At 35.6% G+C, this 18,751-nt stretch overlaps 1 protein-coding gene across 2 annotated transcripts in view; it reads left to right on the plus strand.

Annotated features, from left to right (window-relative positions):
• The window catches only part of PDHX (pyruvate dehydrogenase complex component X), a 61,791-nt gene that overhangs the window by 15,337 nt on the left and 27,703 nt on the right, over nt 1–18,751 (plus strand). For both annotated transcript variants that reach the window (XM_074336201.2, XM_019738597.3), the window contains exons 2-3: nt 759–839; nt 11,211–11,311. In XM_074336201.2, coding sequence (XP_074192302.2) covers nt 779–839; nt 11,211–11,311 — 162 coding nt within the window. In that variant the 5' untranslated portion in view covers nt 759–778. The remainder of the gene's footprint in view (nt 1–758; nt 840–11,210; nt 11,312–18,751) is intronic.

Raw genomic sequence — 18,751 nt, forward strand, 5'->3', positions numbered from 1 at the left:
TCCTTGAATATGGTCCTAGGTACAGTAGGTGACTATTGGAAGCATATCTGGCCAAATATATAGAGCATCGTCTTTTTTGATATCTAAGGAAAACGTAGATGTGCTTCATTGAGAGGTCACGCTGGTTTGAGTCTTATCTTTTTGGATCCCCGGTTAAATTGTGGTATGGAACACGATCTGAGATTAATTTAACCACTTTCGTTCGCTTGCCTGATCACCCTTGACAAGACAAACCTTTCCTTTCATCTTTCACATTTACCAGCAAGAACCTTTGATTATAATATTAGAGGAAAATAAAAACACAGCCAATTTCTTAACGTCTTAATTGTGATTACTCTGTTGTAGGCTATCACAGCCATAGTATGTTCCTTTTTTTTCTTATGTCTTTTTCTTTGATCAGTTTACTTGTAAATATATTTCTGCAGTGACAAAAAGGGAAAGAGAAGATGAAACATAAATCAACTTTTTTTTTTTTTTAAATTTTGTAAACACCTGGCTTGAAAATTTGCACAGAGGACTGGGGAACTATGAGAAAGGAGTTGAAAGAATTCCAAAAAAGCTTATTTTTATAAAGTTGAGAATTTTATGTTCCATACTATTTACTGGGCACTTAATTTGACCAATTGGGAGTTTTTTTCGACTTTGAAAATATGATTTTTCTCAAATTGAATTTGGTATTAATTTACTTGAATTTTTTTTATTGATGCCTTGTGAGTTGCATTTTTTGTGTGGCTAATTTTTCCATTTTTCAATTTCAGCTGATCCTATTAAGATACTAATGCCATCACTGTCTCCGACAATGGAAGAGGGGAACATTGTGAAATGGCTGAAAAAGGAAGGTGAGCAAGTACATTACTAATGTCTTGTGTTATTTGATCATTTTAGGTTTTTTTCTAATCAGTTATGTAATACATGATAAGTGAAATAAATTGGGTTCCTCTGCTAGTTAATCTAAGTTTGTTTAAACAAAAATTTCCCATGGTAATGTAGCAAAGGTTTTCTGCATTCAGCCTGTAACTTGTCACAAGCAGAGAATGGTACAATATTTTAAGGGTCTTTTTTCCAAATTCTAGTCCTTATACTTAACTTCTAGTTTCAAAATCATGTCGATCCTCTTAAGTTCATTTATAGCTTTACGATGAGTGTGTGTGTGTGTGTGTGTGTGTGTGTGTGTGTGTGTTTCCTAGAGTTAGGCAAGTTGATTATAAATTTCATTGGAAAGAACAAATAAGTAAGAATAATAAGGAAAACTCTGGAAGAAAGAGCAGTGGAAGAAGGTTGTAGCTTTACTAGATACTGAAACATGCTTTTAAGCCCCCATAATTAAAACTGTGGTATTGGTACTTAAGACAGAATAATAGAACCGAATAGAAATGAGGAAAGAAATAGTTGCAAATGGGTATTTTGTGTATAATGATGGAAGACAATATTAGATTTATTCTTTATACTATGCCAAGGAAAAATTGCAAATGAATCAGACACTTAATGTACAAAAATGAAACCATCATACAAGTCTTAGGGGGAAAAATGGTGAATTTCTCTGAACCTGAAAGTGAAATAAAAACCTGAACTACAGCTCAAAATCCAAATGCAATAAGGGAAATGTTGATAAACTTAATGATAAAAATAACTTTTGTATGGCTAAAAACACAATAAGTAAAGTGAGAAAACAAGTGACAAATTGGAAAAGGGTATTTGCAATTTTTATCACAAAGGATTAATAAAATTTAGAGAATAAGAAAACTGTCAATTCAATAGGAAAATGGGAAAGATGCACGAACAAATGGTTTTCATAAAAGGAATTTCAAATTGCCTTTAAACATATGAAAAGATACTTAGTCTTCCTACTGATAAGACATATGCAAACGAATACTAAAATGAGATAGCATTTCTTACCAATCATATTGACAGACATTAAAAAGTTTGACAAGGTATTCAATTGATGAGGCTGTGGAGGGAATGAAGGGGCAGTGAACTCTCAGACGTTGCTGGAGGAAATGCAGAGTGCTGTAAATCCTGGGGAAGAGAATGTGTCAATATCTAGACAAATTGTATTTACCCTTTGGCCAGGTAGGTCTACTTCTAAGAATTTTATCTCAATGTTGTACTGGCAAAAGTCATTAGGTATAACAAGCAGCAGAACTAGACCTCCGAGAACTTCAGTTAGAATTACTAGCTACATAAAAATGTGTGTTTGAAATGATTAAACATGTAAGAGAAGGACTTGAAAATATGGACAAACACTGTTTAAAAAGTGTAGGCAGATTTGAAAGGGACAGATAGAATTTTTAAAATGAAAAACATTGTCTCTAAAATTAAAAAACAAAACCTCAACATTGAATTAAAGTGTGATTAAACATACATGACCAAAGAACTTGTGAATTGAAGACCAACCTGACAAAATTAGTTTGCATGCAGCACAGAGCGAGGATGCAGTAGAAAGGAATGAAAGGGAAGTTGAGACGTGAAGAATAAAATAGGAGTCGATCAATACTCCAATAAGAGGAATTCCAGGAAGAAAAAAGGGGAATGAGGAAGAGATATAATATTCAAAGAACAAATAGCAGAGAACTTTCTAGAATTTAAGAAAGACATAGATCATGTAAATGAAAGGGCCAGTGCTTCATTAGGAAGCACTTTGAGTAATTGGCTCTGCGTGGCTATTGCCATATTTTAAAATAATTATCAGTATCTAAGAAAGTTTCACCTTTATAAATAATGTAATCAATTGAAATCTATTTTTAAGTTTCTTTTTCCTGAAAAATTACAGAACTTTGGCTGTGTCTATATTCAGTCTGATAGAGTGTTGGTGTCATTAAATAATAATTCAGACACAGAACACCCTTGCAGGGTTATTATAAAAAGATTAAATTTCTTCGCACTTTGAGAACTGATAGGCAAGTGGATAAGAGGATTTTTTGGACCACATTTATCTCTCAGACTTCGAGCATGCTGGCAATCTGATAAGTTATTCACACCCATTAGAATATGGAGAGTAGGTGTGATAAAGAGCAAGGAGACAAATGGTCTCATCATTCTGTTCATTTTTCCTTTTGATTATAATGTGCTATTTCTATATAGGACAAGCCAGGATGTACTTGAAGCCCATGGAGCATGTTTCCCTGAAGGTTGCTTGTAAAATTCTGTGTTCTGTCAGCTAAGGGGGAATGTTTGTTTGCCAACACGCTATAAATGAGAGCAATCTTAATCCTTGGTTCTCAGTAATTCACTGGCTTCTTTCCTAAATTCATCCCCTTTGTGATTTAATTGAGCATAAATCACTTCTTTTTATTAACATTTCTGTACCGTGCTCATGGGTATGACTGTCTAAGTATGTTTGGTACTTGATTATTTATAATAACTTGGTTCAGTCATTCTATATTAAAATCATTTATATTCTGGCCGAAAACTTTTTGTGTATCTTTTGATCTTATTAGCTATGTTTTTAAAATGTTTTATCTTGAGATCTTTATGAATGTATGGTCATCAAAGAGTTTAGACCTTCGGACATTAAGAGGATTGATAGTTTTTTCCTGAAAAAGAATAGTGTTGTATCTAATTATGAATCTAATTTGTTTTTAAGCAAAGGCTAATCTGATAACCTTTAATGGATAGCAGTTCGGTCTTCAAGTTTTCTTGAAAGTCTGAGACTGTAATTCACAACTACTATGACTAAATCGTGTGTGTGTGTGTGTGTGTGTGTGTGTGTGTGTGTGTGTGTAAGCCAAGGCAGTAAAGGGTGCAATGAAAAGAACTCTGGCCTAGCAATCACGGTTTGTCCTTTGGGGTTCCCATTCTACTTTGAAATATGTGGGAATGAGTTGAACTAGATGAGATCTAAGGTATATATACCCTGGCTTTAGAATTCTATGATAACTCAATTTCATTTTCTTTTTTAAGTCACGGAAACATGCGTAATATAGCATATAAAGTATCCCCATCTTTGTTGATCTAATGAATGTTAGAAAAGTAGTTTTGTAATGAGTATCAGAATACTTGATTTCAGTCTGAGGATTAAGTAAAGAATATGTATCATAAAATAGTAGAGAACACACTCGAAAAGTGCTAGGTGACACGTACAACATCTTTTGAAAGGTGAATTGAGCTATATATAATTCCACATCTTTATTACAAATTTGTTATTTGGGGGGAAAGTGTGCTTCAGATATTTTCAGTTTACTTAAAGTGGATATAGTGTATTTTTTCATCGTTTGGAAGGTCAAATTTGTTAAAATAGCAAAAAGGAAGAAAATATTCTTGTTGCCCCTTTTGTGAGAGAACAATGAAAAACATCGTTTTCTTTCTTGAGATACTTAAGAGCCTATCACGAAACACTGGAACCGAATGAGGCTGATATAGTTATGTGAGGTACTTAGCCACACACAGTGTCTGGAACACACAGAGTAGGTGCTACATCAGTGATGTTTGCTGCTGCTACCCGTGGTGTTACTCCTACTGTCATTTTATGTAGTATTCCTTCTGTCATGTGACTGGGAATTTTGAATATTTCAAATAGTTTTGTGTAAGTCTTAGACTGTAATAGAGTGTACAAAATTCTGAAGTAAAACTGTCTGAAGGAGTCTTATCACTGAGGTGTTATCACTAGGTGCACTAGAGGTACATGGGTCTGTGGCATCTACTGTAGAAGAGGCTTTGGTTTCTGCTATTTTGGGGGATTTGTATAACATGTTAATGGTGCTGAAAGGGAAAATTTTTGAAATGGGCATTTCACAAATACCAACTTTTTTCAGTATATTATTTTGACATCTTTATTGAGGTATAATTTACATAACATTTACCTATTTTAAGTGCACAATTCAGTGACTTAGTAAGTGTATAGTATTTTGCCACCATCACCACAATCTAGTTTTAGACTGTTTCTATCACCCCAACATATACGTGGGACCTGGTTGCAGTCACGTTCTTCTTGCATCACTAACCCTAAACAGCCCTGATCTACTTTTTGTCTCTAAAATTTTGCCTTTTCTGGATGTTTCATATAAATAGAATCATATGGTTTGTAGCCTTTGTGATTGGCGTCCTCCGTTGAGCATGGTTTTGAGGTCTTCCATGCTGTAGCATGTATCAGCAGTTCATTCCTTTTATTGCTAAGTAGCAGTCCATCATTATGCTTTCTTTACATTTATTGTTAGTATTTCTGTTATGTCAGAATTTTGGAATTGCTGAGTGGAATTCTAGATTTCACTGTTATTCCACAGAACTTTCTGTGGTGATGGAAACATTCTGTGTTTGCTTGTCCAGTCCAGTCACCACTTGCCACGTGTGTCTTGTACTAGCAATGGACAACGCCATAAAACATAAGGTCAGAAGGATGTAGGGAGCTTAGCTTTCCTAGCAGTCTCCTTCTCAAACTACTACTCCTGCCTTCAGCACCCCAGGTAGACCCTCAGCCATCTGAGGAGGGTCTACCAGGAGCCAGGGGTCCTGGACCATGCGAATAGGGAGTATGATAGAATGGAACGAGTTGGCAAGTGCTGTCTAGGGCCCCGTCTGTCTTCCCAGACTGCGGTGGGCACTGGGTGGATGGAATTGGCGGTGCTGCTTGTTTGTTCTCTCCTTCAGTCAGGTTAGGGACTTCTTGTAGCAGGTCTGTCTTATTAGTTTACTTATTTATTGTTTTTCGCTGTAGCGTGTTACACACTGTCATTCACATAGGGGCAGCTAATAAATATTTGTTGAATAAACAATTGAATTATTTTTATCTCTAATCATGGTTGTCATTATGGTTGGACGTAGCACTAAAAGGAGATTTTTTTCTTTAATGACCATTAAAATAGGTCTGATTCGGTTGATCTTACAGATCAAAACTAGCTCTCCCTGCCGCCACTACCACCACACACACCTTTTTGTTTTGTTTTTCTTCCATAGACGGAGAATGTATTCAGATAACATTTGACACATATCTTTTAAAAGAAGACTTCTATTCTTAATTTTTGGCAGAGCAAAATTATTTTGCGAAAGCCACAGGATGTGTTTAGTTACTAACATAAACATCACCATTCACTGTGTTTCATCAAGACTGTACTTCATACCCAGAATTTCAAAAGAGAAAGTGAAGCTTCTCTATACCCAGCCCTCAGCTCTGGCAGCTGCCCATCGGGACAAAGGAACAGGATGATGATGCTGGCTTCGGTGCTGGGGAGCGGCCCCTGGGCGAGCCTCTGCTCTGGTCCCTCATGGGGCCCGCACTCTCGCTCCAGACCCGCTCCACCTCGGCTGCACCACGAGGAGATGGCACAGGGACACTGCAAGGCTGCCATCTCTTTCTACAATCAGTCAGCCATCAATGTGGTGCTGAGGAGCTGTCTGTCACGTCACACCGACCATGATGCTCTTTCCCAACTTCTCAGTCTTCTTCTCTAGACTATGTCCTCGTTGCAGACAGAACCATATCTTGTTGTTTTTATACCCAGCCCTTAGTACAATGCCTTGTACACTAATATTGATGGAATGATCTGTTTGAAATAACAGAGTATGGACTAGGGAGCTAGAATGAGTCTTGGTTTTTAATCAGTAACATACTTAACATTTTATTTTTATCTAAAGATATTGTAAAGTATTATGTGAAGATGTATGTGAAGGGTTAACCTAACTTTTCCAGTTCCTGGAGTTTTTTTGTTAATATCACTGAACATTCAGAACCTTCCTGAGGATCAGAGGGATTAAGTCACTTGGTCAGGATTACTGGTAAGTGTCAGAGCTTGGACTCAAACCTGTGTCTGAATTGGAAGAGTTCCTGTAACTACTCTGTTTTGCAGTTTTTCTAAATTATAGTGCTCAAGGCTGAAACTGAGTGTATTTGCAATCTTCATGGCTCATTATTCTCAAAATTTTTTGGCATTCACATTATGTTTGATTAATTGACTGATAGAACCTGAGTTTTGGGATAAATAAAGGGTAACGTACCCTTATATAATAATACGGCGTTTTAAACTTGGCTGTGGTTCCTTGGGAAAGTTCACCACACAATAGATCCTACCCTGTTTTTCTTTCCATTCTCTCTGTTTTCATATAGGTGATATATATGTCTGTTATGTGAATAGATTATGCACATACAATTAAAATAAAGAGGAAATAATCTAAGTTTTTAAATGTTAGCATGCTACCAACCAAATGTTAGAAGCAAAAGGACAGTTTGATGTATACCTTATAAGGAGATGAGGATGTGTGAAATTATTGCAATTTTTTTCTGAGGGGTTTTAATCTCATACTCATTATGTGTGAGGTGCTAGCTGGAATCCTGGGTAATGAGGTAGAATATAAAACACTTAAGACGTCCTATTCCTATTGTGGAGAAGCTCATATTCTTGTAAATAGAGGGAAACCCAATTTTAAAAACGTAATTAATAATGGCAACATAACATCTAATAATGCAATTCTGATTCATTGCAAATAAATTACAACTACTGTAGGAATTCAGGAATAGGAACAGAATGATCTGCATTGATCTGTGGCTGAAGTAGAGCCTGTGGGTGGTTCTTACAGGATATTTGGAATTTGAAGTAGGCGAGCACAAGTGATAAAACATTTTCTGTTTTCGTATGGCCAGAATTTCTTTTCTAGATGTCTGGAAGAAGTATTTGATGGCTAGGTTGCCTAGTTCAATTGTTTTTTTCCCCATGGTTACAGCAGAAACATATAAGGGTGTGATTTTTTTTTTCCTTTTTGAAATACAATCTATTTCAACTACTAAAACATCTGTCATATAAAGAAAGATGTAAGCTTATGTAACCTGGCACTGTAGCTTTCTCTGGATGACATACAACGGTCCTATTTGGTCTGATCTCATCATCCTGATCTCTCATCCCTTCTCTCAGCGAGATCCTCCAAAGTTTCCTGTTCTCTTTGGCCCCCAGGGCTTTGGGTATGTTGTACCTTCTGCCTGGGTCACTGCCCCTTCCCTTCATCGTCTCCTCCTCATCTTTTCAGGATCAGATTCCATGTCATTTGCTTTTAGGACGCCTTCTTTCACCTTCCCAAAACTGAATTAGATGCTCCTCTGAATATTTCCATAGCGTCTTGATTTCACCTAATCCTCCTGCAATTTCCAATTGTCACCAGAAAGTAAGCAAGCTTCCTGAGGTCAGAAATCTTAACTACCGCACCCCACCCCCCCCCCCCACCCACACACACACTTCTGTATCCTCAGTGTCCTAATTCGTTTTCAAATAAATATTTGTTGACCAGAAAAATCTCTTCAGGGTTAGACTAACCACCTTTTTAGACATTCACTAGATACCATCTAACAGGTAAGTTTGTTTATTTCATTAAAACAGTGTATATTGGTGGTTGTGAAGTGTTGTAACTAAAAATACACTACAACCATCTATGTGAAAGTCTTGGTATACAATGAAGTAGTTTCTGTTCAGTGAACTTTCGGAACATACTTGTTATCTTAGTGTTTTAGATTTTCCTTTACATTCTTTTGTTGAATGTGCCTATTAATATTGCTGTCCCAGCTATTTTTGGTGGGGGGGGGGGCGGGGAGTGTAGCTGTATATTGCACATTTTCCTAGTCCTTAATTTTAGTTCTGTTTTTGTTTTAGGTAAGCCATGTTTGCCCAGGTTTTATTTATTTTTTTAATTCATTTTGATAATCTCTGCTTTTAGTAGGTGATTTTAATTCATTTATGTTTATTGCAGTTACTGATATATTTGGACTGACATCTACCATTTTTTCTGTTTTTATTTGTTGTTGTTTTTCTATTCATGTGTCTGCCTTCAACTGAACAATCGTTTTTGTTATTTTCTGTTTCCTCAGCTTTTTTGATCACTGTAGATTATATTTCTATTATATTTTTGGTGTATACCATTAAGTTTTTAAGACACATATTTAATTAAATTTTGCCAGTGAAGTCGAGTTATTCAGTATTTTTTCCTCTTATTATATCAAATTCTTAGCATTTTTTAACTATCACCTAAACATTCCCTTATTCATCTTATTCTTTCTTACAGTTTGAGTTTCACACCTTTTTAAACACTCAGAAATGACCTTGCAAATGATTAATAGTTAACATTTTTATCAATTTCTGTGGTAATTTGTTTCCTGTAGCCCAGGGGTTGCCTCTCTGTTCACTTTTCTTCTTGATGAACTCCATTTTGTAATAATTCATCAATAGGTGGTAAATTTCTTAGCCTTTATATGTCTAAATAATACTTTTCCTTCATTCTTAACTGATAATTTGGCTACATACAAAATTCTAGACAGTTCTTTTTTCCTCAGCTTTTTGAAGATAGTACTCCATTGTCTTCTGACCTCTTTGCAGCTGCTAGGAAGTGTGCTCTCAGTCTGTTATTCCATTGAGTTACTCTATTTTTTCCCTCTGATAACTTTTATGATTGTTTTTATTGTAGATAGTATGCAATTTCTCTGCAGTGTATCTAAAATGGATTCATGTTTATACAGTCTAATACTCTCTTTTTCTGTTTAATTGTTTTTTTATCAAGGTATTACTTGCACAAAGGGTAAGCTCAGTTAATTTTTACATACACATATAATCCAGGTTACCACCACTGAGATCAAGATATAGAATGATTCCAACAAGGTACCAGGGTCCCTCTGCCCCCTCCCAGTCAATACACCATAGATGGCCATTGTTCTAAACTCATTCAGAACTCTTCCATTTTGAGGGTATATAGATTTCTTTTCAGTTCTGGGAAATTCTCAGCAATCATCTTTCCATGCATTGCTTCTTTACCATTCCCTCCAGTCTTCTTCCCTTGGAACTCCATTGGGCAAACATTGCAGCCTCAGTCTATGTCTGACTCCTCTTTTCTATGTTTTATCTTTTTGTCTGCCTGTTTTAAGTTCCAGGTAGTTCCTTAATGCTATCTATAATTTACCAAGTCACTTCTCGATGTCTACCTAGAATATATCCCGTTGATTGTTTTTATTTCACTGATTTTATTTTTTATTTCCAAGAGTCCTATGTAGTTTTTTCTTTCTACATACTATTTTGTTTTATTTCTGTATATTATTATTTTTTCTATCGTTTTTGTGATGAATCTTTTATTTTCATTTATATTTCTGAACATTCTTCAGATACTTATTTTAAAATCTTTGTCAGGTTGCACTAAATGAATTGCATCTGAAATAACTTTCTGTTTCAGTTATTGATTTTTGTGGTTTTCTTTCTTAGCATTAGATTTCTTCATGTGTTTTGAAACTTTGCTTTGCAGTTTACTTTTTAGTGGAAGGTTTTTGTTTGTGTTTCAGTGTCTTCCCACCTGTCGCCTACTCTCCCCCTCCTTACCCCCCAAGTCAGGGATTTTGCTATTGATGTTGGCACTATTAGCAGATGGAGTAATGGAGCCAGAGTGCCTTGGCTCTCTCTTTGGTATCGAGGACTATTTTTGTTTTACACCTTGCTAGACCCACAGTTCTCATTAAAGCCTCAGTCTAGTCACTAGGTGTTGTTTGCCCATTTTATCAGCCTCCTGTTATGAGCAGTCCTTTTATGACCCAGTCCTGGCTTTAAGTGGAGAATCTGATTTGAGTCCTCTGATTTCATGAGGTCACTTTTAGTTCCCTTTACTTCAAAAGAAACCAGGACACTTTACCCTCACCCAACCCCACTGCCCCCCTAATATGCTTCTAGGTCTAGAAAACAGCAAGTGAGATTCTGCTCAACATTTTTGAGTTTCTATTGCACAGAAATGTTTCTTTGACCTCAGTTGTGTCTTTGATTATCTCTCCTCCTGCTTATTAACACTTTATTCATTTATGCTGTGTGATGCTGACAGGTTTTCTGAACCCAACTTACGATGTTAACCCAGAAGTGCTATTGATTGTAAAACTTTGCTCTTCATGGAATAAGTCAAAATATATTAAAAAGGAAGGAATGTGGGATCTGGAGTTGATTTGCTCAGAGGATGCTATGGATTCATTGCTGTTGTCTCTAAAATGTGATTTCATTTTTAATATTTGCTCAGTAATCTTTGTAACTTTTTTATTATCACAAATATAATTTATGTCCATTATAGAGCTTTTGGAAAATACAGCAAAGCGTACATGTATACACACATGCAAACACACACACACAATGAGAATTACTTGTAATGCCACAGCCCAGAAATAGCTACTGAATATCTTGGTATCTATTATTCATGTTTTACATATACACACACACCGACCCACATACTAATACTCATACTGTAAAAAACAAAACAAACTCAGTCTTGTTTTGTAGGTGAAGCTGTGAGTGCTGGAGATGCCTTATGTGAAATAGAGACCGACAAAGCTGTGGTTACCTTAGACTCCAGTGAAGATGGCATCCTGGCCAAAATAGTGGTAAGTTTTTATTTTGATTGTTTTCAACAGGAAAAAGATTTCTTAAATGTAAAGTTACTTGCAATAAAGTTATCTTTTATTTTTACCTTTAATTTATAGTGTTGTAATATCTGCTACATAATACATTTTGAATTCAGATCTTAAAATATTTTAGTGATAAGGTTTAATAATAGCCAGTGATGGTCAAACATGGAACTATTTCAGCCTTAACAGTTGTACTCTGTGTGTTGAGTACCAGTTTCCAAGTTTCAAGTTGGTAAAAGAAAAAAGAAGGAATGATTTACTCTTACCACATGAACATTAGAAATCCTCTCTTCATTGATCCCCAGGATCCCCAGGACCCCCAGTTATCGTCTGCTCAGCCCCTCTGTCTGGACAAGTTGTCCTGTGCAGTCTTGTCTGTAGATTTCATAACCGCATCCAGTGGCCTGGTTGAATTCTTACTCATCCTGACAATTTGGACATTCTTATAATTTAAAGTATATATTTATATAAAACGTTGTGTGTATAGAATATTTCATATATTGGAATATAGTGGGCAGCCTTGTCTGTTGATATTATACTTTCTGTTCCATGAGCGTTTTTATGGAGAATATGCTTGTGGATCTAGCAAGACCAGTCATTTCCTTTTAGATCTAAATTTAATTACATGCAATTGTTAAACAAAAGCTTCCCCAGCCTAATGCTTTTCTAAAAGAAAAGGTTAATGAGCCAATTGCGAGCCAGGAAAAGGACCAGGTCCTGGGGCACTAAGTGTGAACCACCAGCAGCAAAAGGATAGATGGAGAAGGCAACAGGGCAGTCAGCTGTCCTGGAGTTGAGGGGCTTTTAGGCAGTTTGGGGAAGAAAGATGCAAAGTTGTTTGGAAAGAATTTGCATTGGCTGTGTGGATAAAAGGGGTGGGCAACAGTCCAGAAAGTTCATGCACAAGCAAGAAGAGGAGGTGCCTGGTGATAGGCAACTTGGCCGTTCTGTCGATAATTCTGGAAATAGCTACCTGGAAGGTAGTTCAGGGTCAGTCTACACTCAGGAATGGAAGCAGCCTTTTGTGGTTTTGCCCAGTGGTTTTAACTGACTAACTGCTCTTTTGTCTCTTCCTTCTACCCTCTGGCCTGCTGTAATTTAATTCAGGCGTTCTCAGAATTTTCTCCTGGCAGTCATCTTGAGTGCTCTTCCCTGGGCGGTCTTTACTTTATAACTAATTGAAAATATGGAGCGACAACTTGGATACTCTAGTGAATTTACTGGAAGCTGAAGTTAGTACAGCCTTTCAACCGAAATGTCCAGCAATAGAAGAGGGGTTACTTAAATGACAGGAGTAAATATGCAGTGCCGTGTAGCCATTAAATACTGTTTCTAGAAGAAAATGTGATTTCTTTACATATGTTCTACATGAATAAAAATTCAAAATACAAATTTTTGGAAAAATGCTTTTAAAATTGTGTATGGACAGACAGTGGTTACAACCTTGTAGGATTTTAAGGAAAAAACATAAGTATAGAAAAGATTAGAATAAAATGTTATAAAAATGTTGAGTGTCTTTGCGAAGTGGAACCAAGTGATCTTCCCTATTTTTTTCTGTATTTTCTAAATTTTCTATCATAGGCGTATTATTTTTAAAATGGAGAATTAGAGTTTATGTGAAAAGTAGGTAAATTAAAAATTACCTAGTCAAATTAAAGCTTGACTATTTAGGGTTACCTGGTATATTCACTGACGGTTCATGTTTGTTTCTTAACTTCTAGAACATTTCATAGATAGTATGGTGGAGCAGCTAAGATTATAGGCTCTGGAGTCACACTGCTGCCTGATTTATATAGCTATTAATAGTAAGTTCTGCCAGTTATTTATTACGTAATAATTGGCAAACTCTTTTGACTTCTCTCTGCCTTTTTCTTCATAGGGAAGTGGAGATAACAATAATACCTACGTAATAGGGTAATAATGGAGATTAAGTGAGATAGTACATAGCCACTCATCATAAGACCTGTCACCCACCAAGTGTCAATAAATGTTGCTATTTCCATTATTATTATAATTATTCATCCAGCTCTTGATGACCTTTATATCCCACGCCTTTCCGTGTGTTCGTCTATTCATTTGTATTGGTTGTTTGTGACTAGACAGTAAGTATCCTTTCATGCATGCTTCTGTAGTTTGATTTGTACAGATAATCTGCCTATCTATTAGTAGTCCTTTGTTGATGTGTTTTTAATTCTGAAACTCCAGCTCACCTCTGCTTTGAGCATGGATATAACACCGTCCTTTGGATAGTCTACCCAAAGACCACACTTTGGAATGTTATACTCTCATTAGATGGAGATCTGTATGTAGTTTTTATTTGCATTTCTTACTAGAAAGTCCCCTTTCCCTTTTTTCTAGTCTCTTATATTTTGTCTTTTGCATTCCAATTTGTCAAACTTCTTTTGCTTGTCATCTACAATATCAATGACTATGTAGAACACATTGTTGAAGATACTTCCTTGAAGGAAATGTGAATGGAGGGCTAAAATTTCTGTACTTTTATAACTAAACATAAATATATGATATAGCAGCTAAAATTATAAGCGTGGAAAATCCACATATTCATACCAAAAATAGTTTCTTTGACTAATTTATGCAGCATTTCAAAAAAGAAAAAGGTTGTTCGAATTACCATAAGTAATAAACCCAGCTACATTTTATTGTGTGTGCTTTTGGCAAGCTGTATTCCTGGCTAGATTGTCTGGGTTGTTTGGCTATGAAAATCTTCCAGAATTGATAGCATTTTCCACTTAGCTGCTTAGCAGTGCATTTCAAATTGCTTACAATGTCATACGTCAGCAGTGCCTATTCATCTGGCCCCCTAAATGCCCTGGAAAGGGGTGGGGGATGTGATTGATAGCACAAATAGCTATTTGCTTGCCAAAGAAAAGATTGCATGTATATTTTAGGGCTTCATGGCTTTGTTATTATTCCACATGCTTTTTGGATGATAGGAATGGGAGTATGTTAATGTCACAACGTATGCAATTTTATGGGGGGAAATGGAGAAAAGGTTGAGATGGTATTACTGGTTTGTTTGGTGTTTTTTTTTTAAGTCTCTCACCCCACTCCATTCCCAATCCCCAACCCCCACTATAAATTACACCTTTGTCTTTCATTGTGGAATAATTCTCGTATTAGCATACATAATAAAATGATTTTTTATAGGAATCTATGAAAGAGATTTTACTTTGAGAATCAAGGAATTGGATACGGAGCTTATTAAAGCCAAGTGATGGTATAAAACTCTGGTTTTTAGTCTTCCCACATTTCTGAAAGGATTCGAAATTACAACCTTTTTTGCTACTCACAGGGATTTATTTCCACAGTCTTTGAGAGTTTTTGCTTTCTTTTTCTCCCTCACAATTTTATTCATTTCTTTGTATTGAGTCTTATAACTTTTGCATCTGAATTCCATTTTAAATATAAAATAATATTTATTATATTTCAGTTAGAACCAGAAAAAAAACTTAGAAGCTCTTAATAATGTTAAAGAATATTTGCTCTCAGTGTAGATAATTTTATGGTTTATTTCCAATTTAGTTCAGTTAATGGGAAAGTTAAATTCTCATTTAATCACTAGTAAATTACTGAGTAGAAAATCTTAAATTATTACACGCATAGCAGTTCATAAGCTCAAATTTATTACTCAGAAAATTGGACAACAGGTGTTTTTACATGATAAATTAATAAAATAGAATATTAGGACGACATATTTATAGAGTTTATTAGAGATTGTCTTCAATTTCTTAGTTGTATCTCACTCTAATACTGTGTCGATGGTGTTTTCTAAAGAATGGCATTTTTCAATATGGTTTTATTTTATGGTTAGGTACCACCCCCCCTTATTTTTATTAAATTGCCCACAGTTGCCTGCAAAGTTGCATTTTACAGTTTGAAAGTTTATGGATGAACTTTGAAGTTGTGAGACTTTTAATTGATTCTTCTCAGTGGGCTGATATTTTTAATTGAGAAAATATGCCCTCAAAGCTCAGAGCAAATTCTATTAAATGGAAGATATACTCAGTTTTAATTTTTTCCTATTGAAATTGGTAAATGACATTTTGAAATGGTAAATGAGTCTCTGTTCCCCAAGAATTAAAAGCTAAATCAATTATAATCCACTTTATAGCTTCTCTTTTGAGCTTGTTTTCACAAATGGTAGCGCTGTCCTGAGGTGCCCGATGGTAATTTTGGTCCGGTGAGTGCAATCCACAGGTTGGGTACTGATGCATCATCCTGCATGCTGTCTCCAGGGTCAGCATTTGACTCCTGGCTCTGATACCTAATAGCCCTGTCATCTTGAGCAAGTTATTTAACATTTTCGTGCCTCAGTTTCGTCATCTATAAATGGGAATAATAATATCACTTAACCTCAGAAGATTATTAGGAGAATTAAATGAGTTAATACTGTGCTAGGCCAGAGCCTGACACTTACTTGAATGCCAGACAAACTGTTATTCAAGGACTTGATAAATGTTTCTTCTCCCCCTTTGCATTTTAGCTTATCTTGTCATTGCTTTGTTTTCAGCTTCAGTGTTTCTTACGTATATTCCTCTTAAACCCAAGTTCACTGTGCGTGTAAGTTAATCAGTATATATTAAAGAATAAGAACAACTTAAAACTGTGTAATGGTTCAAACCATGATGGAAAGTCTTTACCTGGTCAGGCAGTCCACTGTGCGTACTCCTTCAGGACTCACTCCGCAACTCTCAAGCTGTTCTGTTTTTTAAAAGAAAAATATTTAAATAATTGCTTAACTTACTGATTGTTTTTTAATGTCAGAATCAGAACACTGGATTGACCAGCACCCCTGCTGGAACGAACCCCCTCACACAGTTCCTCTGTCGGGAAATACTGACGTAGTCCTTTTGTCTCTTGACTTCATCTCCTGCCCTTTGGTGCACTGATGAGCATAGGTGGCTGTAGTTAGCACATTGCAGGTGATTTGTCAGCCTCTGGAGATGTCTCTGGTAAAGAGGCCCCATACGAGGGGCTCCTGCCTGGGGATGGAATTCGGCCTCTGTAGAGTATTATGGAAAAACAGTTTGTCACAGGCCTTACCACCTGTTGTCTCATATGTTGCTATTTACTCTCAAATGCTGCCCGCCTTAGGCCCAACCTTGAGGCATGAATTTCCAATCCTTACCAAGGGGGCACTCCTCTGTAACCCAGTGTATTGTTTTGTTTTAAAGTCAGTCATTTGAAGGAAAACGTCATCATCATCATCATAACTTTCACATTTATGTAAGTACTAGATGTCTGGTACTGTGTTAAGTGTCTTGTATCTAACTCATTTATTCCTCATAACAACTCTGTGAAGTAGCGACTATTATTATTTCCATTTTACAGATGAAGAAACAGTCATGGTGCGATAAACTTGACTAAGGTCACCTAACTAGTAAGTAGCAGGGCCGGCATTTAAACCCAGGAAGTCTATAGAAAACCGAGAGGGTAGGCCAGTGCTTTGAAGGACAGATTCCTGATCCGATCCTTCCGCATTAATCAGCAGTTGTAACAGGGCTTAAGTATAAAAATCCTGCATTTGATAGTAAGAGACCAGTGGCACAAGAGTAGGAAAGGATTTTGATCAATAAGCCAGATGCCCGGGAAAAGAACTGGGCGTTTGAGGTGTCCTCTCACCCCGCGCGCTCTCCTGGAGTCTAGCACGTTCACTGTGCTAACGCAGAGGGAGCAGGAGCACAGTCTCGCTCGTTGATTTCTGAACACAATTTGGAAAGAGCGTTATTTACTCTTCTGTTACTAAGTCTACGCCAATTTTAAATATTTGCTGACTACAACATAAGCAAACTAGTCTACAGGCAATTAGCACACCTCTAAAAGATCTCTTATTTCTAAGGGAATTAAGAAAATCAGAGAAATTGTCTTAACTTCATTTAGTGATTTTAATGATTTTAAATGGAATTATAACAGACATTATTTTCTTTTAACTTCTTTTATACATTTAAGTTGTGTGGTAGTATACACTTGTCCTTGTCTATTATTATGGTTGGATATCAGGCTTCATGGTGTCATTTTTTTAATGGGAAATATACGAATAGTTAAAAATAAGATTTATTTGATAATTTAGATATGATAAAAATGGAAATGATGTTATTCTAAATGCTCATGATTGCCTACTTGTGAAGCATTCAGTTGGTAGAATATATGTGGAATTCTTATATGATTTATTTTAGGAAATGAAACAGGTGAGGTGTCAGTTTCTGATTTAATATATGTCTGATTCAGGGTTCAAAAATCTATTCATTTTTTAAAAATAAAACTTTCCCCCTTTTTAAAAGAATGCTTTGCACGGGAGTGATGTTCTTTGTGCTTGGATACTAATCCTACTTCATGTTCAATTTTGATAGGAATTAACATCAAGTAAATGTCATATCACAGTGCTTTTTTTCTATCAATTTCTTTAGATTATTATTTATTTTACATTGCGATTTTGAGTTAGCAGTTCATAAGCAGGTAGACATTTTTAGAAGAAGAAACAATGTTAACTTAATAAATAATCTTAACTCATCTTTTGATTCAGTAAAGACAAATGAGCAGTCCACAGAAATAAGACATTTTAGTATGTGACAAACAACTAAAAAGATTGTTTTGGGGTTGTTTAGTGTTTTACCACAGGTTGCAATTCTTTAAACGTCTTTAGTTTTATATACCCATGTCTTACCTACGTATATTTCTTCATCAAAGCATTGTACCTGTTCTTCTCTGTCAGTAATTAGGAAACTTAGAAAGCTTTCTAACTCCCAGAACTCATGCCTTATTATTTTAGGAATAGCGCACATACTAAGCATCAAAATTCGTGTTACTCAGAAATGTCAAACTCAGTTATGCTTTTACTTATAATTACTATATTAGTGAACGCCCTGCAGCCTGTCATTCAATTAGTCGTTAAATTACATCTGTAATAAATCTTATTTAAAGTAATTGAAGAGAATAATAGAAAATTTTAAAGAAATGACATTTTCTTCAGTACTTGTTATAAAATATTGTCATCTGAAGGTTCTCTAGGGACTTTTTTAAATAACTAAATAAGAATCAGTCCTTTATAAATTAATGCTGTTGAAATGCTTTAAATATGTTTATCTTAAGTATTATCTTTGATCTTATTTATGCTTTTAATTGGCATTATCTATGAAAAAGTGTTTGGTTACTTAAGACACCACCATGTTTCTGATATATATACTTATGAAAAATTCATGAGGTTTTATTTCTCAAGTGTGTAAATATATATACAGAAAAAAAGTTAAATATAGAGAAAGACGGAAATTACACTTCACATTAACCAGACTAGTTAACCAAGTCTGTCTATACAATGGGATGGTCTTTCTTCCAGACTAAGTCTCCTGAAAAGATTTTTCTTTAAATTAATTTTAGTAAATAGGATTAGTTTGGGGG

This window comes from Rhinolophus sinicus, chromosome 14, assembly GCF_057876585.1.
Source record: "Rhinolophus sinicus isolate RSI-liver-muscle chromosome 14, RSI-T2T, whole genome shotgun sequence".
Classification (NCBI taxonomy): domain Eukaryota; kingdom Metazoa; phylum Chordata; class Mammalia; order Chiroptera; family Rhinolophidae; genus Rhinolophus; species Rhinolophus sinicus.